Here is a 22,198-nt window from a genome sequence, read left to right on the forward strand (position 1 = left end):
CAGCCAGGGAAGGAAGGGATGGAAAGGAAGGAAGGAAGGGAGGGATGGATGGATGGATGGATGGATGGATGGATGGATGGATGGAAATTCCAGCTGGCAGCATCCCAGTCAGGGATGCAAAGCCTGGCTTCATCCGGGTTCCAGCTGTTGGGAACAGCTGGACACGGCAGAGCTTTGTGCGTGGAGATCTGCTGACATCTACAGGGCATTCCAGAGATTCCATGGCTCCATGGGATCAGGGAATTCCAGAACAATTTGGGTTGCAAGCAAACTTAAGGATCATTCCATCCATCCCACTTCCATGAGCAAGGACACCTCCCACTATCCCAGGTTGCTCCAAGCCCTGCCCAACCTGGCCTTGGACACTGCCATGGATCCAGGGGCAGCCACAGCATTCCTTGATGGAACCTTCCCACTGCTTCTCCAGAAATATTTTGCCCCAGAATAAGGGTGAGGGGCACTTGGATGTTTCCCATCCAAGGAAAAACAGGGAAAACCACCAAAATCACCCTGTAGGGAGATGGTTGGACACCAGCCCAGGTGTTTTCCCACCGGAGAATCCGGAGGGAATCCACAGGCACTTCCAAACACCGAGCCTGGCCCAGCTGGATACAGCTCTCCCACTGCTCCATGGAATGTCCCTGTTGTCCCCACACCTGGGAATGGCCCCTCCAAGGGGAAAGGACAGAGCAAGAATGGCTGCAAACACCAGGAACAGGAGAGCCAAGAAGGAAGGAAACTGGGAATGGAGGAGGAATCTGAATTTTCCAGTTGCTCTTTGCTCCCAGGCATCCCTGGAAAGCAGGAATGGAGCTCTGGCAGGTGGAAAATCCTCATGGAAGCAGCAGATACTGGTACAGGGACAAGGATCCACCACTCTGGGAATGATCCACCAGGATGTGGGAATTACCAGGAACAGCTCTTCTTATCCCAGCTGGAATCTTGTGTAGGCACCAGATGTTTCCCCTCGGGATAAAACCTCTTTGGAATCAAACCCAGAGGATTCCAGGACCATCCTGCAAGGCCTCCCAGAGCCACAATAAAGTTTTCCAGGGAAAACGCAGGATCAGCTTGGCAGATCCCACCTGCTCCCCTTTTCCAGAGGCACAGGGTCAGGATCACCCCAGGAACCCGGATCACACAACAACCTGGATCAGCCCATCCCAGGAATTGTGCTTGACCTGCTGTGGCCACCTCCAATTTCCATGGACTCAATCCCACTGCTCCTCCAGCTCCCATGGACCCAATCCCACTGCTCCTCCTCAAATTTCCATGGGCTCAATCCCACTGCTCCTCCAACTTCCATGGGCTCAATCCCACCGCTCCTCCTCAAATTTCCATGGGCTCAATCCCACTGCTCCTCCAACTTCCATGGGCTCAATCCCGCTGCTCCTCCTCCCACTCCTCTGCAGGACAAGTGACAACTTTTTCCACGTGGAATTGTTTTATTAGGAAAAGATCCATTAACAATTAAAAAACCCCAAGAGGAGGAGCGGGACACGCTCCTGGAGGGTCGGGAAATTCGGGAGCAAAGCAAATCCCACGTTAAACTCAGCCAGATGCAGAGCAGCCAACAATTCCCGAGCCACACTGCCCCTTCCCACAGGGATTCTGGGGCTGGCCATGGATATTCCCAAATACTCAGAGCCTCAAGGAGTGTCTTCACAGGAACAGGAGCACCAATCCCTGGGAAATGATCCTGCTTTTCCAAGGGCTGTGGCATCTCCCTCCTTTCCCAGTGAGTCTGGATTCACCTTTCCGGCCCCAGCCTGGAGTTTTCCCACTTCTCCTTGCTCCAAGGAAGTTCCAACCAACTGGGGGGGTCTGTCCTGCTCCCATCAACCTCCCACGATCCCAGAAAGTTTTCCATGGAAGTTCTTCAGCAGCCAGCCAGGCTCCTTGGATCTGCCTCTCCTCCAGGCACAGCAGGATTGGGGAAGTTTGGGAAAAGGGATGAGCAGTCCCAGGCAGGGAGGGACCTGAGGGACACGGGGTCGGCGTGAGGCAGATCCAGAGCCCATTCCCGATGGATTCTCCTCAGTCGGAGTCGCTTCCCTCCTGCTTCGCCGATCCCACAGCCGACGCCAGCTCCCCCTCCTGCCCTTTCAAGCGCTCTCCTGCCGGGAGAAAAGCCATGGAGAAGGGATGGACGGGTTGGATTGGGAGTGAGCCAGCGCAGGACCCCCAGACCCTTCCCTTGGCACAATCCAAGTGCTCCCGGAGCCTCCCGGGGAAGCTCCTTGGGACCAACAGCTTCCCAGATCCATTTGGGAAGGGGATCAAGCCCCACCAATCCCTCCCCAGGCCCAGCGAGCTCCCAGCATGGATCATGGAATCCCTCTGGAATGAGCCACCCCGTTCCCGCGGCTCCGGAACGCACGGATCAGCTCCGCGATGGCTCTCTGGGTCCTCTTCTCCAGCTTTTCCAGCTTCTTGGACACATCCCGCTTCAAATCCCTGGGAGGAGAGCGACAAGGTCAGGACAATTCCATGGCCAGGCAGGACCCACCTTTCCCACTGGAGATTCCTTCTCTTTCCCAAGTGCTCCAAAACCAGCCCATCCCTCGGTGACAAGCATTCCAAAGAATCAGCAGGAAAAGGGAATTGTGTCTTCCTCCACAGCCAGGAAGGGTTTTCCAGTTCCATGGAATCATGGAACGCTCAAGGTTGGAAGGACCCTTAAAGATCAGCTCATTCCAACTTCCCACAGGATTTTCCTGGCATTTTTAAGCCTCAGCTCAGGTTTTCCTGGATATTTCCAGCACAACCTCAAGGTGTTGGAACCCCCCCGCTGACTCCAACCCCCTTTTCCCAGGAGCAGCATTCCATAGGCACTCACCAGTCAGGTTTCCTGGGAGCCAAGTTTGCCAAATCCTAGGGAAGAAGAGGGGACATCCAGTGAAAGCCAAAGGCAACATTCCAGCCTGGACCTGGCATGGAGCAGCTCTGGATTCCCAGATCCAGATTTCCAGCTCTGAATTCCCAGATCTGGATTCCCAGCTCCGGATTCCCAGATCTGGATTTCCCAATCCAGATTCCCAATCTAGATTTTTCAGCTCCAGATTTCCCAGATCTGGATTCCAAAATCCAGACTTCCAGCTCCAGATTCCCAGCTCCAGATTTCCAGCTCTGGATTCCCAGATCCAGACTTCCCAATCCAGATTTTCAGCTCCAGATTTCCCAGCTCTGGATTCCAAAATCCGGATTTCCAGCTCCAGAGTCCCAGCTCCACATTTCCAGCCCTGGACTCCCAAGAATTCCAGCTTTACCTACCACCTCATCGATGATTGGCTCTGGCTTGGCTGCTTCCAGCTGCTCCTTCACCGTGTCCTCCACTAGATGGAGAAACAGGATCAGTGTTGGAAAACCAGGAATCCCACCAGCGCTCCAGGCTCGGCTCCCAAAAGCTTCCCTAAAACCCCATTCCCACAGCTTTAGTTAAAAACACGGCACCTGCGCCTGAGTACAGCCCTTCGGATCCAAACCCTTCTGGAGACTCCTGAAAATTATCTGGGAATGATGGAATTCCCACAAACAGCAACAGCAGCAGGAAGCTGGTTGGGATCGAGGTCTCTTTTCCCAACATCTGCAGGGATCAGCTGCTCCAAAGGTCTGGAATTTTGCTCTCCCTGACTCGTTTCCAGGCCTGGGACACTTTTGGAGGAGTCAAGCTCCAGCCCAGGCCTTGGGGAAAGGTCTCAGGATATCCGGGATAATGGGAAAACATTCACGGAAAAAGCCACCCAGGGAGGGGCTGTGGCACCAGGGAGCACATCCCACTCCAGCACACGGATTTCGTGGAATCAAGGACAACTTCGGTTGGAAAAGGCCTCTTGGATTGAGTCCAAACATTCCCAGCACTGCCAAGGCCAGCACTGCCCGTGTCCCCAAGTGCCACATCCACAGGGATTTCAATCCCTCAGGAATGGGGATCCACCACTGTGAGACAAGTGGAATTTTCCCAATATCCAACCCGGTAATTCCCCCTCCTCCTGTCCCTGTTCCCTGGGAGCAGATCCAAATTCCCCCTCGGCTCTGTCAGGGAATTGTGCAGAGCCAGAAGGTCCCCCCAGAGCCTCCTTTTCTCCAGGAGAACATTCCCAGCTCCCTCAGGAATTCCCCAGCTCCGCTCCCTTCCCTGGACACACTCCAGCCTTTCCATGTCTTTCCTTTTAGATGGAAGTTTTAAGCTCCTACAAAAACACAAGGAAAGGACAGTGCCAGAATTCCCAGCCATTCCCAGCCCTCCCTTTTTATTCAGGACATTTTTCAAGGGATTTATTCCAGAAAACTCCACATTTCAGGATCCGGGGAACTCCTTCACTTCCCCCTCAGGTGATTTATGGAAGTTCCGGGTGAGGAAATTCCAGCTCCAACGCCCTCAACTCCGGACTAAGATTTCCTTCAAGACAAATCCAGCAAAAAAACAGCCAGAATTTCCAGGAGGCTCCTCCAGGGAGGCTCCTCCGAGGATGAATCCTTGGATTTGGGCCTGGGAGTGTTCCCACCCCTCTTGTGCAAAGCTGGGTGTGAGGGTGACGGGATCAGATATTCCAGCCCCTCCATGGACACCTCATCCCAGTGGATCTCCCACCTTGGAGCTTCCCAAACCTTCTTTTGCCTTCCCACATTCCCGGTTTCTCCCACCTGAGGCCGGTTTGGCCGGGGGCAGCTTCCTCTTCTTCAGCTCCTCATCCTCGGGATCGTAATTCCGCAGCTTGATCTCCCTGGGAAAAGCGGGAAGAGCAGTGAGAAAAGTCTGGGATGGCCCAGTGGGCACTCAGGAAAAAGCAGGAATGTCGGAATCATGAGCCAGAGGCAGCTGAAATCATGGAATTGTTGAGGCTGGAAAAGCCTCCAAGATCATCAAATCCAGCCAAGGCCACCGTGGATCCGTGCCTCCAAGTGCCACATCCATGGCTTTTATATCCCACCAGGAATGGGGACTCCCATCTCCCATTCCATAAGAAATAATTCCAGTACCAACCCTGAGCCTCCCCTGGCTGTTCCCTCCTGTCCTGTCCCTGTTCCCTGGGAGAAGAACCCAATTCCCGCTTGGCTCTGACCTTTTGGGTCTAAGAACTGGGATACTCTGGATGGAAACCCCAGGGAAGATCCAAAATCATGGAAAAAAATCTTTCAGGGAAACACAGGGGGAAAAAAGGTTATTTAGGATACAAGGTGGTTATCCAAGCATTTCTGGAAGCGCTAAAATCAGGGAGCAAATCCCGTTTCTGGAATAAATGGATGGTGGAGCTGAGGGAATGAGGGACCCAAACACCACCTGGAAGTTTTTCCATGCTTTCATCTCCTCCAGGGAAGCTCAAAGTCAGGATTGAGCCACAATCCCAGGATATTCCCATCCAATTTGGGCTATAATTGGACACCCTCATTCCCATGAGTGATTCCTCACTGGAGCCAAACCCTGCAAGCCTCAAGAGGAATTCCCAAAGCCACAATCCTGGAAAATCCAGTTTGCAGGAGCTCATCCCACCTCCAGGACACTCCGGAGGCTGCAGGATCCATGGAACAGCTCAGCCCACAGGGATAACGAGGGAGGTGAAGCTCATTAACCAAAGAGGATGGGATTAATTGGGATTAAGGCTCCAAGAGAAGCTGGGAAGGCTGGGAAGCAGAGGACCAGGTTTTTATGGAAAGCACCAAAAAATCCAACCCTGGAAGCCACCAGAGCACGGGTGGAAAATCCAACCCTTCCCACTGCATCCCATTCCTGCTCCAGGAATTCCAGGACAGGAATCTCTTGGCCAAGAGTCTGAGCCACTCCATGGGAGTGCTGGGAGCACCAGGATGTGTTCCAGGACCTTGCTGAGATAAATTATGGAATTCCAGAATGGAAGTGACCGTTGGGATCAGGGCCATGGGCAGGGACCCCTTCCAAGACCCCATCCTTGGACACTTCCAGGGATCCAGAGGCAGCCACAGCTGCTCTGGAAATTCCATCCCAGCCCCTCCCCACCCTCCCAGCCAGGAATTCCTTCCCAAAAAGGAATTGGGAGGATTTGGGGAGTGCAGCATTCCAAAGGGAAGCAATGGACACTGCCAGGGGTGGCACATTCCCTGGTTTGGGTCAGGAATATCCCAAATCCTTGTTTCCCTCAGGCCTGGAGCTCCTGGCTGGGGAAGCAGGAGGGATCCCAGCTTTTTTGGGAGGAGGCCTTTGGCACCGGCACGCCGGGAATGTGCGGAATGCCCGGAGTGTTCCCGATGGAAACCAGGCCCCTCCGAGCTTGGCTTGTGCTTCACTGTTCCAGCCCCAAGGCTTTTATGGAACAAACAATTCCACAGATTTCTCCAAGCCTCCTGGCTGTCAAAATCCTTGTGGCAGGAGCACCGGGAATGGCTTTGCCATGAAAAGCTGGAGCAGGGATTTCTTCCCCTGTCATGGGTTCCTTGCTCCTGTTGTCATTCCCAAAAGTCACTTGGAGATGTTTCAGGAGCAGCTTCCCCATCCTGCTCCCTGAGGATGAGGCTTTCACCTCTAGGAACAGCAGGAAAAATGTATGGAGATCATGGAATGGGCTGGGTGGGATCTGAAGGGTGATCCCATTCCACCCTCTGCCCTGGGCAGGGACACCATCACTATCCCAGGGTGATCCAGCCCGGCCTTGGGCACTTCCAGGGACCCACGGGCAGCCACAGCTGCTCTAGGAAATCCATCCCAGCCAGGAATTCCCAATTCCCAATCTCCCATCCATCCCTGCCCTCTGGCAGTGGGAGCCATTCCCAGTGTCCTGTCCCTCCATCCTTGTCCCCAGTCCCTCTCCAGCTTTCCTGGAGCCCCTTCAGGCCCTGGCAGGGCTCTGAGCTCTCCCTGGATCTTTCCCTTCTCCAGGCGAGCATTCCCAGCTCTCCCAGAGCAGAGGGGTTCCAGCCCTGGAAGCAGCTCCATGGGATCCTCTGGATTGACTCCAGCAGGTGCTGCTGACGTTCCCAGATTCCTCACCCAAGGCACCAAAGGAGGAACTGGCAGAGATCCAGGAGAAATCTCCCCGAGGAAAAGCCCTTCCCTGGAAAAGCTGCTCCTGCCCAAGCTCCCGAGCGTGTCCAAGCCCGTCCTGCTCCCAGAGTGGTTCCAGAAGGAAGGAATCCCAAAAAATCCCACCTCTCTCCACACCTAACTTGCCAGGCCGGTTGGTTTTCCAGGACGTGCTCCTGGCCGGAGCAAGGATTGGGAGACATCCAGGTGTTCCAGGAGAACTGGAGAAGATCCCAAATCCATCAGGATTCCCATTGCTTCCCACAGGGCTTTGCCAAGCCCCTGAGCTTTTCCAGGTGGACACTGGGAATTGCAAATCCATAAATCAAACCGGACAAAGCCCACATTCCTTGTGGAGCGTGGGATCCTGCTAGAGCTGGATGATATTCCAAACCATTCCCACTCCAGCCATGCCGGGAATACCAACACTGGAACAAGGACAAACCTCATCCGTGTTTTCCTGTGGCTCCTCCAGGCTGGATTGGATCCAAACCCAACTTCCACCCTTGAGGTTCAACCAAAAGCAGCCCTGGAGGCACCTTGGGAGCACCGAGATGGCCACGGGATAACACCCAGGATAACTACTGGAATTCCCGGGATCAGATCCACAATCCCAGCACGGTGCCAGCGCAAGGACTGGGAGCAGAAAGATGCTCCAGACGTGCTCCCATTCCCAGGAATTCTCCCCCAGGATGAGCAGCTGGAAGTCTGAGCACCCAAAAATCCATGGCCAAAACACCGTGGGGTGGATGAATTCCCAGGAATGATTCCTGGAAAACAGCAGAGCACTGGGAAGAGCCAAGGGCTGGAAGGAGCAGGGGGAACCTCTGGAGGCTCATCCCAATCCCAGGGAAAATCCAGGATCACCCAGAGCTTGGGATCACAGGAAGCTCCATGGATCCTTCCCTATGCTCCATCCTGAGGGAAAATCCTCCAGCTCCAGAGGGAGGAAGGCCCAAAACATGGATCAGCACCTTCAGGATGGAGCCAGCTCAGGAATGTTCCCAGCCTGGATCCCGGTGCTCGCAGCTTCCAGGTGGATTCGATCCCTGCTTTCCCTCTTCCAGCTTGGAGCAAAATGTGGCAGTTCCCAGCTTTGCCCATTCCCACTCCTTTTCCTGAGCACATTCCCGGTGGGAAGGGATCCCTGGGATGCTCCATGTCCGTGTCCAAGCGGGAAGTGTCAATCAAACCCTCCCCGGGCCCCAGCTCAGATCCCACCTCCCACATTTAATCCTGATATTTCCATTCTTTTCCTTGTTCTAAACCCTTTCCCTGAGATTTCCACGCTCCGGGGATGAAGGGAATCACGTCCTGGATTCTCCCGGCGAGCCCAACCCCCTCCGGAGCAGAATCCCGAGGGATTTTGAGGCAGGGATTAACAAACAAAAGCGCTCCGGACCTGCCCGGTGACATTCCAGAGGGAGGAATTCCTCAGGGAGATCGGGTTTCCCAACCCCGCTCCTCCCCCAGACCAGGAGCTGCAACTTCCAAGGATAACTCCGTGTCCAAGGGCAGGGCTCCGCGTGGATTTACTTTTCCTAAAGCTGGGAAATTGAGGATTATTTTTGTCCCATCCCTCTCCAAGCTTTTCCTTGGTTTTTTAGCTCCACTTTTCCCACCTCTGACGAGTTTTGTTGGAACAAGGAGCCCAATTCCAAGGTTCAGAGCTGCGGGATGGGAATTCCAGGCTCCAGCAGGTCCCTGATTCCCAAATCCAGCATTTTACCCCGCGGGAATGAGGCGGAAAAGCCGAAATCCTCCCACACCCTTTTCCTGGGAAAGGTGGAGCAGCAGCTCCACTTCCTGCTCCACACAAAAATCCAAAGGATCCAAGTTTTTCACAGCTCCAGAGAGAATTCCCAGAGTTCGGATCAGGGATCAGAGCTGGAATTCCTGGGAGAAGAGCAGGGCTTGCAGGGCTGGGAATTTGCAGGAAAATCAGGAAGGAAAAATGGGATGGGGAGGTTGGAGTGGAGCAGGAACAAAGCAGGAAGTGGCCAAAAAATGGGAGCACAGGCTGGGAAAAATGTTGGGAAAACCAGAGCCGAGGGGATCTTGTCCTTCCTGCAGCCACTGGAACAGAAAAGTTGGGAATCTCCATGCCTGGAAGTGTCCAAAGCCAGGATGGGACAGTGGGAGCTGTCCCTGCCCTTGGAATGGGATCATCCTTTGGGTCCTTTCCCACCCAAACCATTCCTGGTTTTTCCCCTGTTCCAGCTTTCCTGGCAGCACTGGGATGCCAGGAGCAGGCAGGTGTGGGATCCACCAGGGATTCCTGGGAAAATGAGCAGAGGGAAAAATGTGGAGAAGAGGTGGGAGAATCCCAGAATCCCAGAATGGATTGCTAGGAAGGGACTCAAGGATGATCCCATTCCATGGGCAGGGACACTTCCACTGTCCCAGGCTGCTCCAACCCGGCCTTGGACACTTCCAGGGGTGGAATTTGGGGGGATTTTCCCATATCCCAAGTGGCTGAGAGAGAATTCCCCAAATCCATCCATAACCAGAGGGAAAAGCAGGGAAAAATCCTTGGATAACTCCCAGGATGACTGCATGCCCTGGCAGGGACCTCCAGCTCCTTCTCCCAGAGTTTTCCCTCTCCAGCCATTCCTGAGGGGGCACATTCCTGGGATTAGCTGGAGCCTGTGGAGAATCCTCAGGATCCCAGGGAACCAGGAAGGATTCCAAGCCAATCCATCCTGGAATTCCACACCTGGATGGGCGGGGATGGAGCTGAAGTGGAGCAGCCAGAAGAGAAAATCCTGGAATTCTGCTCCGCAAACCATGGGATTATTACCTGAACCACCACATGCCCTATCCCACAGAATTCCTTCTGCCTGGAAAATCCAGCCCAGCTCCTGGAAGTGCTTTGGAGGGAAGGGAGATTCCAGCCACCAGGATTCCTCATTCCCAAAATCCAGGTGAAATTCCAGCAGATTTTCCCCCTTTTCCCCAGGCCAGCAGCTCCCAGCAATTTCCTTTTCCATAGGGAGATCCTTGGAAAATCCAAATCCAAGGGGAAATCAAGGGATAGGCTCTTCCAGATCCAATTCCCGTGGGACAAGCAGATATTCCACAATAAAAGCAAAAAGAAATCAAAAGCTGGGAATTATCCAGGCAAAATTCAGAATTCCAACATTCCCAGTGAGCAGATTTTGCTCCAGAAGATGGGAAAGGTGGGAAAAACAGGGAAATCCATCAGGAAGCGAAGTTTTTCCCCAGAAAGGGGAGAATCCCAAAGAATTCCATGAATTTGAGGAGAAAGCTGGGATGGAATTTCCCCACTCCACACTTTCCTCTCCACCTGCAACCTCCTTGGATTTTCCAGGAAATCATCCTGAGGCAGGGGAAGGATTTTGTCTGGATCTGCCACTGGATAAAGGAAAACCCATGGAAAAACTCATTTCCTGGTGCTGCTGAACACTGGGAATGGAACACTGGGAATGAAACACCAGGAATGCCACAGAGCCCTCAGATCCCTCCAGGCAATCCCAGCAGCCATTCCCAGGAGAAAATCACCCCAAACCAGGATTTTTTTGGGATTTGGAGGATGATTCCCAGGAGAAAATCACCCCAAGCCAGGATTTTTTTGGGATTTGGAGGATGATTCCCAGGAGAAAATCACCCCAAACCAGGATTTTTTTGGGATTTGGAGGATGATTCCCAGGAGAAAATCACCCCAAACCAGGATTTTTTTGGGATTTGGAGGATAATTCCCAGGATAACATCAGCCCAAGCCAGGATTTTTTGGGGATTTGGAGGATGAATTCCTCATTCCAGCCAGGCCTGGATCCACAGGGGTGGGAAAAGCAACCCAGATTCCATGGGCTCCAGATGCGGCGGCAGCGCTGGAATCCGAGATCTCCCGATCCATTCATTATTCAGGAGCTTCCCAAGCTCTGGTTTCACCCCCTGAGCCTTTTCTGGCACAAATTCCAAGCAGAGAAATTTCCCTCTCCCAAGAAATTTGGCTCCTCCAGCCCCAAATCCGTGTGGGATTTTTCTCCACCGGGATTTGCTTTTTCCAAGGAGTCATTCCCAAAAAAAAATTTTTTTTTAAAAGGAGTATTTTCCTCATTTTTTTCCTGGTTCACTTCTCCCACAGAGGAGGTTTTTAGGGATAAATCCATGGGAATAGGCCACATTCCACATTTTCCACCCAAACTTGTGATCCCAAAAAAAGCTTTGCTGGATCTGCCTCAGCTCCCATTTTCCAGTGAAAACAGCCACAGAAATCCATGGAAAAAATACCAATATCTGCAGGAATGGTTGGGAATTCAAGGAAACTCCCAACATTCCTGCTGCCCCTGGAAACACTCCAGGTTTTCCCTCTTGATCCATGGAATTTTGCCTCCCAGATGAATCCACCCATCCCTCATCCCAAAGAATTTGCACCAAATTCCTACGGAAAATTCCTATTTAATCACAGAGGTCCAAAGGAAAATCCTCCTGGGAAAAGTGGGAATAAAGAAGGAATTACCTGTGCTTGACTGGCTCCTCTTCCTCATCTTGTCTGGGAATTTTGGATTCAGGTTCTCCACCCTCCTTGTTCTGCAAAAACAAAGGGATAAAATGTCAGATTTTGGCTTCTCTGGAAAACCAGGAGAGCAAACGGCCCCAAAATCCTCTGGGATTGGGATATTTCTGGGATATTTTTGGGAATGAGCGATGAGAAACCAGAAAAATCTGGGACTTCACAGAGCAGGATTCCTTTTTTCCTTAATTTATCATTTGGGATGGAAAACATGGAATCCCACAGGGAGCAGCACAACAAAGGAATTCCAGCTCCAGGAAAATGTTGGAGCAAAATCCAGTTTCTGTGGAATAGGGAAAGAGGCTCCATGGGCAGCACCAGATCCCAGGAAAAGAGGTGGAATTCCCTCTTCCATTCACTATCCAGGCAGGAACAGGGATGGAAGGGTGCCCAGGAGGAGCTGGGAATGAGCAGCCATGGAATTCTGGAAGGAAATGAACTTCCCAACTTCCCAAAAAAAGCAGGAGCAGCTCTGGTTTTTCCAGGAATGGCAGCAGGGATGGACACAGCTCAGCTCCACTGATCCTGACTTTTATTTCCATGGAAAATGATTGGGAATGAGGAGATTTTAGCCCTCTCCATTCCCAGAGCTGAATTCCCAACTGCTCCTAAAGTCTGGATCCCCAGGAATGGCAGCAGGGACGGGCACTGCAAACACTGCTCAGCTCCACTGATCCTGATTTTATTCCTAGGGAGCAGGGCACGGGTGGGAGGAAGGAGATTGTGGCACTCCCGAATTCCCAGAGCTGAATTCCCAACATTCCCTGAGCTCACGGGCACAAAAGGCTTGGATTGGAAGGGACCCTAAGGATGATCCCATGGACAGGGAATTCCCACTGTCCCAGGGTGATCCAGCCCGGCCTTGGGCACTGCCAGGGATCCAGGGGCAGCCACAGCTCTGGGAATTCCATCCCAGCCAGGAATTCCCACTTCCCAATCTCCCATCCATCCCTGCCCTCTGGCAGTGGGAGCCATTCCCTGTGTCCTGTCCCCCTCCATCCTTGTCCCCAGTCCCTCTCCAGCTCTCCTGGAGCCCCTTCAGGCCCTGCCAGGGCTCTGAGCTCTCCCTGGAGCTGCCTCTTCTCCAGCTGAACATTCCCAGTTTTCCCAGAGCAAAGGGGCTCCAGCCCTGGATCAGCTCCATGGGATCCTCTGGATTTGCTCCAGCAGCTCCAAGCCCTTCCTGCCCCAAGGATCCCAGCCCTGGATGTGTGGGATCCCACCCGAGCCATCCAACCCCCTCTTATCTCCAACATTCCTGAGCTGGAATCGTTGGGAAGAACCTCCAGGATGAAACACTTCCTGTGCTCCAGCCCTTTCCGACTTCCCTAAAAAAGCCTGGACGGGAAGGGATCCTTCGGAGCCCTCCGGGTGTTTTATCCCGGCTGGAAAAACTTCCCCGGGCTCCGTTTCCACAGCAACACTTTTCCCAAGCCTTTGGCTCTGGATCACGAGGAGCTTTGCTCCGGCAAAACAAATCCCAGCGTGAAAAAAACGGGAAAAACAAGGAGAGAAGGAGCCAAAGCGTGGGATTGTCCGGGGCTTTGGGAAAGCAGGGAAAGGGCGGAAAGGCAGGAAAAGCCTGTGGAAAGGAGCAGTGCCGGCCCTTCCTCCCGCCGGGAAGGTGTGGAGGAGCAGGGATGTGGCTCTGGAGCAAATCCAGCCGGGAACAAAAGCTTGGGATGCAGCCAGAGGAATTCTTCCAGCTCGAGGAACAACACAGGGAATGATCCGGAGCAGGGATGAGGGAAGGAGGAATGGGAGATCTTTCCTTCCCACAAAAACGCGGCAAGACTCTGGCTTTTCAAGGATTTGGGGATAAAGAAAGCAGGAGAAGGAGCTGTGGAGGTCTTGGATTAGGAATTTTGGGATGGGAGAGGGAATCTGAGCCTGGAATTCCCACAGCGATCCCACCTGGATTTTGCTGAGGGATCCTTTGGGAATATCAGCAGCATCCCCACAGATCTTCAAAGGAGAGGAAGTCCCAGGGAATTTTCCTGGGAATTCCCTCAGGATGGAACTTTGAGCCATCAAAACCCAGAATTTCACAGCAAGGGCAAAAGGAAAAGGGGAAATGCTGGAAATCTGGGATGTGCCCAATGGGAAATGCCAAATATTGTCCCAGCAAGGAATTTTTTCCAAAAACAATGGGAAAAATCTCTCATTCCCCACTTTCCAGTGGGGAATGAGAAGGGAAAGTGGGGAATGGAAGAAGGGAAAAGTGGGAATCCCAAAGCAGGAATCCCTAGATTCCCAGATTTTCACTTAAATTCTCTGGACAATCCTGGAATATAATCCCACAAAAATCTTTCCCACAGCTCAGCCTCCCCAGGATTCCCTCAGGAATCCAAGCACTGCAGACAAAGGAGCAGCTTCCCATTTTTCTGTGGACTTTCCAAGCAGGAATCTCCTTATTCCATTGATTTATTCTCCTCTCCTGTCACTTTTTCCACCTAAATATTTTTGGAGAATTTTCCTTGAGGGAATCTGATCCGGAAACTGAAGAAGCGACAGAAGAATTTCCCTTTTTCCCTGTTTTTGGTGCCTCCAACCCCAAGAGAATCCCAAAAAACCTGGATTTCTCCATAGGCAGGACACAATCCAGGTTTCTCCATGAACATTCCCAGTATTTTCAGTGGGAATAACCCAAAATTCCATCCACAAGACACCGAAATGACAGGAAAAGTCCAGGAAAAGCAGAATTCCTTAACACAAGAGATGCAAGAAACAGGGAAAATTGGGATATTTCCAAGATATTTTCCTTCTTTCAGCTTCTCCCTAGTTTTTAGGAAATCCTGGACTTCCAAGGATTTTTCTTCCAGTGAAAATCCATTGACCTTGAAACGTTTCCCAGAGATCTGAAGCTCGGGATCATTTGCACTCCCTGGATTTCTGGAATTAAGGCTGGAAAACAAAGGAATGAGCTGTCAAAGGGAATGGAACCAACTGGGAATAAAGGAAAGGGATAAAAGCCAGGAAAAGCCTTTCACAGCTCCCCAAAAAAAAAGCAGGAAAAGCTTCCCAAGGACCTTGAGCTGCTCCACAAAAACTGCTGGGATTTTCACCAGCTCGGGATCGTCCTGGGGTGGCTCCTCCTGGAATACCCAGCATTTATTCCCTTTAAAACGTGGAATTCCTGCTGGCATCACAGCCTCATGTTTGCTTCCCTATGGATTTCAGGCCTGGAATGTTCTGGATTCCCTGTTTGTGGAACTGAGTGAGCTTTAAGGCCCCTTCCCAAAAGAAATCCAGGATTCTCCAAGGTTTAATAAAGCAGGAATTTCAACCCAAATCCTTTCCACATCAGAATTCCCAAATTTCTCCCCAAGAGCTGGGAATGGCTGAGCTCTCCCAGAATCTTCCAAAGTTTCCCTCTACATCCCAACTCTTTGATAGGAGCTTGGGGCTGTCCTCCATCCTTCTGGAATGACATTGGATCCTCCCAGCTGGAAAAATTTCTTTCCCGCTCTCAGCTTTCCATCCTTGGAAAGTCAGGAATTCTCCATTAAAAACCGAACAGCTCCACAGGAGCTGGTTGGAATTCCCAGCCCATGGAACGGGATGAGTTTAAGGCTCCTCCCCCCAAAAGAAATCCGGGATTTCGGGATTCTCCAAGGTTTAATTGGAATTCCCAGCCCAAACCTTTCCCAAATTTATCCCCTCAGGGCTGGGAATGGCTGAGCTCTCCCAGAATCTTCCAAAGTTTCCCTCTATATCCCAACTCTTTGATAGGAGCTTGGGGTTGTCCTCCATCCCTCTGGAATGACATCGGATCCCCCCAGCTGGAAAAATTTCTTTCCCACCAATTTTTCTTTCCCGACATCTTTTTTCCACTATTTTTCCTTTCCCACCCTTCTCTTCCCGCCCTCAGCTTTCCATCCTCGGAAAACCAGGAATTCTCCGTTAAAAACCAAAGAGCTGCTTGGAATTCCCTGCCCTAGAGGAACGGGATGACCTTGAAGGTCCTTCCCACCAAAGCATCCCATGAAAGAAGCGGGAGGAGCCGCAGAGAATTCCCAAGAGGAATTCCGGCAGAGCATCCCCAGCCCTGTCCCCACAGCTCATCCCAAAGCGTCACTCCTCATTTCCACGGATCCCATCCCAAATCTCCAGCAAAAAAGGGCAAATCCAGCTGGAATTGCAGGAGATGAAAGGAGCCCGGGATGGGCTTTGGGATCCCAAGGAGCCTTTAATCCTTTTTTAATGGAGAGGGATGAAAAGGGGGAATTAGGGAAATCTCCGTGTGCATCGCCATGGAGATGGGAATGGCAGCGGGAAAATCCAACCCTGGCGATTTTCTGCCGGGTTTTTTTAGGAATTAACCCTCCCTGGCTGGAAACAGGGAGATCCTGTTCAAGGAAAAGGAGGAAAATCACTGGAATGGGTTTTTTTTCCAAGATTTTGCAACCACTGCTGATGGGAAGAGAGTTCTGGAATCCTGGAATTCTCGAGGTTGGAGATGGAGTCCAAGCATTCCCAGCACTGATCCGGGTCCCACACCCACGGGATCAGGAATTCCACCCTGCCCTGGGAGCATTTTTTAGGAATTAACTCTTCCTGGCAGGAAACAGGGAGATCCTCTTCAAGGAAAAGAAGGAAAATCACTGGAATGGGTTTTTTTTTCCAAGATTTTGTGTCCACTGCTGATGGGAAAAGTTCTGGAATCCTGGAATTCTCAAGGTTGGAAAAGCCTTGGAGATGGAGTCCAAGCATTCCCAGCACTGATCCAGGTCCCACACCCACGGGATCAGGAATTCCACCCTGCCCTGGGAGCATTTTTTAGGAATTAACTCTTCCTGGCAGGAAATAGTGAGATCCTATTCAAGGAAAAGAAGGAAAATTATTGGAATGGGTTTTTTTTTTCCAAGATTTTGCGACCACTGGTGATGGGAAAAGTTCTGGAATCCTGGAATTCTCAAGGTTGGAAAAGCCTTGGAGATGGAGTCCAAGCATTCCCAGCACTGATCCGGGTCCCACACCCACGGGATCGGGAATTCCACCCCAAACAGCCCAGAGGCTGCTCATGGAGGCTGGCAGGAAATAGTGAGATCCTATTCAAGGAAAAGAAGGAAAATTATTGGAATGGGTTTTTTTTTTCCAAGATTTTGCGACCACTGCTGATGGGGAAAGTTCTGGAATCCTGGAATTCTCAAGGTTGGAGATGGAGTCCAAGCATTCCCAGCATGGATCCGGGTCCCACACCCACGGGATCAGGAATTCCACCCTGCCCTGGGAGCAGCACCCCAAACAGCCCAGAGGCTGAGGGCTGGGAAGTGCCACATCCTCTGTCCCTGCACATCCCAAAAAACTCGGGATCTGTCTGGGACCCCAAACCCTCAAACCCTGTCCCACCCAACAACCGACGATCCCAAATATCCCAAATAACTCAGGATCCACGTGGGATGTTCTGGTTCCCCTCCAACACCCCATTCCAGCCCCTCTGGGACCCCAAAAATCCTCATATCCCAACCCAACACATCCCAAAAATCTCAGGATCCACGTGGAACCCTATGGGACCCCAGATCTTCAAACCCTGTCCCACACAAATAACAGAGCATCCCAAAAATCCCAAATAACTCAGGATTCTGAAACCCTGTCCCACAGAAATAACAGAGCATCCCAAAAATCCCAGGATCCTCAAACCCTGTCCCACCCAAAGCACTGAGGATCCCAAATATCCCAAAAATCTCAGGATCTACGTGGGATCCTCTGACTCTCCCTCAGCCCCTCTGGGACCCCAAAATCCTCAAACCCTGTTCCACCCAAAGCACTGAGGATCCCAAATATCCCAAAAATCCCAGGATCCTCAAATCCTGGCCCACCCAAATAACAGGGGATCCAAAACATCCCCAAAATCTCAGGATCCTCAAATCCTGTCTCACCCAAAGCACTGAGGATCCCAAACATCCCAAAAATCCCAGGATCCTCAAATCCTGGCCCACCCAAATAACAGGGGATCCAAAACATCCCCAAAATCTCAGGATCCTCAAACCCTGTCACACTCAAAGAACCGAGGATCCCAAATAACTCAGGATCTCTGTGGGATGTTCTGATTCCCCTCGAAAATTCCCAGCCCCATTCTAGACCCTCTGGGATCCCAAAACCCTCAAACCCCGTCCCACTCAAATAACAGAGGGTCCCGAAAATCCCAAATAACTCAGGATCCTCAAACCCTGTCCCACCCAAAGCACTGAGGATCCCAAATATCCCCAAAATCTGAGGATCCACGTGGGATCCTCTGACTCTCCCTCAGTCCCTCTGGGACCCCAAAATCCTCAAATCCTGTCCAACCCAAATAACAGAGGATCCCAAAAAACTCAGGATCTACGTGGGACTCTCAGGGACCTCGAACCCTGTGCCACCCAAAGCACTGAGGATCCCAAATATCCCAAAAATCTCAGGATCTACGTGGGATCCTCTGACTCTCCCTCAGCCCCTCTGGGACCCCAAAATCCTCAAATCCTGTCCAACCCAAATAACAGAGGATCCCAAAAAACTCAGGATCTACGTGGGACTCTCAGGGACCTCGAACCCTGTGCCACCCAAAGCACTGAGGATCCCAAATATTCCAAAAATCTCAGGATCCTCAAACCCTGTCCCACCCAAAGCACTGAGGATCCCAAATATCCCCAAAATCTCAGGATCTACGGGGGATCCTCTGACTCTCCCTCAGTCCCTCTGGGACCCCAAAATCCTCAAATCCTGTCCAACCCAAATAACAGAGGATCCCAAAAAGCTCAGGATCTACGTGGGACTCTCAGGGACCTCGAACCCTGTGCCTCCCAAAGCACTGAGGATCCCAAATATCCCCAAAATCTCAGGATCTACGGGGGATCCTCTGACTCTCCCTCAGTCCCTCTGGGACCCCAAAATCCTCAAATCCTGTCCAACCCAAATAACAGAGGATCCCAAAAATCTCAGGATCTACGTGGGACTCTCTGGGACCTCAAACCCTGTCCCACCCAAAGCACTGAGGATGCCATATATCCCAAAAATCTCAGGATTCCCGCGGGCCTCTCGGCCCGTCCCCGCACGCCCAGGCCTCTCCCCAGGCCCCACCGCGGGCCCCTCCGGAGGCTCCCCCCGCCCTCGCAGCGCCCAGCCCGGCCCGACCTGCAGCGTGCGCTGCCTCAGAGCCTTCAGCCGCTCCCGCCGCTTCAGCGCCTCCTCCTCCAGCCGCCCCAGCACCAACCCCTCGGCCTCCTCCGCGCCTTCCATGCCGCCGCCGGGCGCCGCCATCTTGTACCCCGCGTCCCGCTGCCGTACAGCGGGCGACGCGCATGCGCGGCAGGCCGGGCGCGCGGAGCGCCGAGCGTATCGATGCGAGCAATCGATCGCGGGGGGAGATCGGNGGGGGGTGGGGGGGGGAAGACAAAAAATTCTCCATTAAATATCCGGAAACGCTTTAAAAAGGAGATTAAAAGGGAAAACGAGGCGAAAGCGTCGAGTTTGGTCTGTTCAGGGCGTCTCCGACGGAGAGCGGGGCTCATCTGCGCTAATTAGCGTTAATGACTAGGGGCGGGGTGGGGCTGCGCCTTCCTCACGCCGCGGGGTGAGGAGGAGGAAGGAGAAGCGGGGGAGCGGCCGCGGGCAGGTGCGGGGCAGTCCCCGCCCCCCACACCTGGGGGAGGTACCGGGGGGCTCGGGGGGGGCGGAGCCGCCGCCGCCGCCGCTTCCCGGCCCCGGGAATGGCTTCTTCTTCCCGGGAGCGCCTGTGCGAGCTCTGGATGCTCTACTTCGCCAAGGTGAGCCGGGCACGGCACCGGGAACGGCACCGGGAATGGCACCGGGAACGGCGCCGGGAATGGGGCCGGGAACCGCGCCGGGAATGGCACCGGGAACGGCACCGGGAATGGCACCGGGGGCTTTGGGGACACCCTCTGCCAGTCCTGGGGGTGTCCCCAAGGGGGTCCCTGGGTGGGGACACCCCAAAAGTGGCTCGCGCGCCGTTTTGTCCTCGGTTACCCCGGGGGGGGGAGGGGGCGGGTCCTGCCGGGGAGGTGGCACCCGAGTGTCACCACCCCCCGCCCCCCCGTGTCACCCCCAGCGCTGTCCCCGCGCCTTGGGGTGAGCTGGTGGGTTTTTGGGGGGGAAACTGCTCCCCCAAAACCCGCTGGGGACAGCGGGAGGGTTGGGGACATCCGTGGGGCCTGTCACCTCAGCTGGCCCCGCGGTGTCACCTGGGAGCCACCCCAAAACAGGGTCACCCCGCTTGGGGGGGACAGGGCCACGTGCTGGGACATCGGGGGGGTGACACGGGGACAGGATCTGCATTGGGGTGGCCGTGTGGGGACAGGTGCCACTGATCTGGGGTGTCTGTTGTGCTTGGGGACAAGTGACACATTGTGGTGACACGGGGACAGGATCTGCATTGGAGTGGCCGTTTGGGGACAGGTGCCACTGCACTGGGGTGTCTGTTGTGCTTGGGGACAAGTGACACATTGTCAGGGTGGCCGTGTGGGGACAGGTGCCACAGCACTGGGGTGTCTCTTGTGCGTGGGGACGGGTGACACATTGCCAGGGTGGCCGTGTGGGGACAGGTGCCACACCATGGAGGTGGCTGTGGTTGGCTGGGGACAGGTGCCACACTGTCAGGGTGGCAGTGGCGCCGTGGGGACAGGTGCCACAGCACTGAGGTGACCATGGTTGTGCAGGGACAGGTGACACATTGCCAGGGTGGCCGTGTGGGGACAGGTGCCACAGCACTGAGGTGACCGTGGCCGTGTGGGGACAGGTGCCACACCATGGAGGTGGCCGTGGTTGGGTGGGGACAGGTGCCATGGCCTGTGGGGACAGGTGCCACTCTGCCAGGTGCCCGCGGTCACAGAGGGGACGTGGATGGGGACAGGTGCCATCCATCGGGGGGGTGTGAGGTGGCAGGGGACACGTGTCGCGCTGCGGAGTGTCCGTGGGGACGCGTGCGGTGCCACCAGGGTCTGATGGCCCTGCAGGGACCCATCGTGCTGCAGGCGTCACCCACGGCTGTGTGGGGACAGGTGCCACTTGTCAGGGTGTCCTGCTCGCTGTGCCACACCAGCGGGGTGGCCGTGCCACCTCTGAGGCACCAGGGACGTGGCCGGACCCCGGTGTCACCTCCCCAGCCGGGTCACACAGCAAAACCCTGTGGCCTTTGCCACAGCGATGTCCCCTGGCAAGGACAAGGCTGGGGGGACACGGCCCAGGTGACAGCGGTGTCCCCTCCGTGGCCGTGTCCCCTCGATGGCAGTGTCACTCTGGCTGTGTCCTCTCCATGGCAGTGTCACTCGATGGCGCTGTCCCCTCCGTGGCACTGTCCCATCCATGGCAGTGTCACTGTCCCCTCCATGGCAGTGTCACTTGATGGCAGTGACCCTGTCATCTTTGATGGCCGTGTCCCCTCCATGGCCGTGTCCCCTCCATGGCACTGTCCCCTCCATGGCACTGTCCCCTCCATGGCAGTGTCCCCTCGATGTCTGTGTCCCCTCCATGGCACTGTCCCCTCCATGGCCGTGTCCCCTCCATGGCAGTGTCACTCTGGCCTTGTCCCCTCCATGGCAGTGTCGCTCTGGCCTTGTCCCCTCGATGGCCGTGTCCCCTCCATGGCAGTGTCCCCTCGATGGCTGTGTCACCTCCATGGCACTGTCCCCTCCATGGCAGTGTCCCTCTGGCCGTGTCCCTGTCGCCCCCCAGCCGCTGTCACCGGCCTGGCAGGGGACAGGGGACAGGGCTGTCCCCAGGGCTGGCCGTGCTGTCCCAGCCCCCGCGGGGTCACTCGGTGTCACCCGTGGCGCTCAGGGCAGGGGGTGACATCCCCGCGCCTTTGTCGCTGTCACTTTTTTGGGGGGCTCCCGGCGGAAGGGCGGCATTCCCGGCTGGGCATTCCTTGTTCGGATTCCCGGTTCGGGCATTCCCGGTTGGGCATTCCCGGTTGGGCATTCCCGGTTCGGATTCCCGGTTGGGCATTCCAGTCTGGCATTCCCGGTTGGGCATTCCAGTCTGGCATTCCAGTCTGGCATTCCCGCTTCGGATTCCCGGTTCGGATTCCCGGTTGGACATTCCAGTCTGGCATTCCCGGTTCGGGATCCCGGTCTGGCATTCCCGGCTGGGCATTCCCGGTCTGACATTCCCAGTTCGGATTCCCGGTTAGACATTCTGGTCTGGCATTCCCGGTCTGGGATTCCCGGTTCGGATTCCCGGTCTGGCATTCCCGGTTGGGCATTCCCGGTTGGGCATTCCCGGTTCGGATTCCCGGTTGGGCATTCCCGGTTCGGATTCCCGGTTTGGCATTCCCGTTTGGGATTCCCGGTTGGGCATTCCCGGTTGGGCATTCCCGGTTCGGATTCCCGGTTGGGCATTCCAGTCTGGCATTCCCGCTTCGGATTCCCGGTTCGGATTCCCGGTTGGACATTCCAGTCTGGCATTCCCGGTTCGGGATCCCGGTCTGGCATTCCCGGCTGGGCATTCCCGGTCTGACATTCCCAGTTCGGATTCCCGGTTAGACATTCTGGTCTGGCATTCCCGGTTGGGCATTCCCGGTTCGGATTCCCGATCTGGCATTCCCGGTTCGGATTCCCGGTTCGGATTCCCGGTTGGGCATCCCAGTCTGGCATTCCCGGTTCGGATTCCCGGTCTGGCATTCCCGGTTCGGATTCCCGGTTGGGACTCCGGGCGCTCCCAGGCGGCTC

The 22,198-nt window shown here is 54.3% G+C and overlaps 2 protein-coding genes across 2 annotated transcripts in view; one reads left to right on the plus strand and one right to left on the minus strand.

Annotated features, from left to right (window-relative positions):
- Positions 1 to 1,425: 1,425 nt before the first annotated feature.
- Positions 1,426 to 18,799, minus strand: CCDC12 (coiled-coil domain containing 12). The gene is made up of 7 exons (XM_041408872.1): positions 18,648 to 18,799; positions 11,481 to 11,551; positions 4,648 to 4,727; positions 3,274 to 3,335; positions 2,840 to 2,874; positions 2,381 to 2,457; positions 1,426 to 2,117 (listed from the first exon to the last, which is right to left on the minus strand). Exons 1-7 carry the CDS (start codon positions 18,771 to 18,773, stop codon positions 2,038 to 2,040), a joined length of 531 nt encoding a protein of 176 aa, XP_041264806.1. The 5' UTR covers positions 18,774 to 18,799; the 3' UTR covers positions 1,426 to 2,037.
- A 272-nt stretch (positions 18,800 to 19,071) lies between these two features.
- The window catches only part of NBEAL2 (neurobeachin like 2), a 30,976-nt gene continuing 27,849 nt past the window's right edge, over positions 19,072 to 22,198 (plus strand). The window contains 1 exon segment of the mRNA XM_041408777.1: positions 19,072 to 19,279. Coding sequence (XP_041264711.1) covers positions 19,223 to 19,279 — 57 coding nt within the window. The 5' untranslated portion in view covers positions 19,072 to 19,222.

Source organism: Onychostruthus taczanowskii, unplaced genomic scaffold (genome assembly GCF_017590055.1).
Source record: "Onychostruthus taczanowskii isolate IOZ18803 unplaced genomic scaffold, ASM1759005v1 scaffold3, whole genome shotgun sequence".
Taxonomy (NCBI): Eukaryota; Metazoa; Chordata; class Aves; order Passeriformes; family Passeridae; genus Onychostruthus; species Onychostruthus taczanowskii.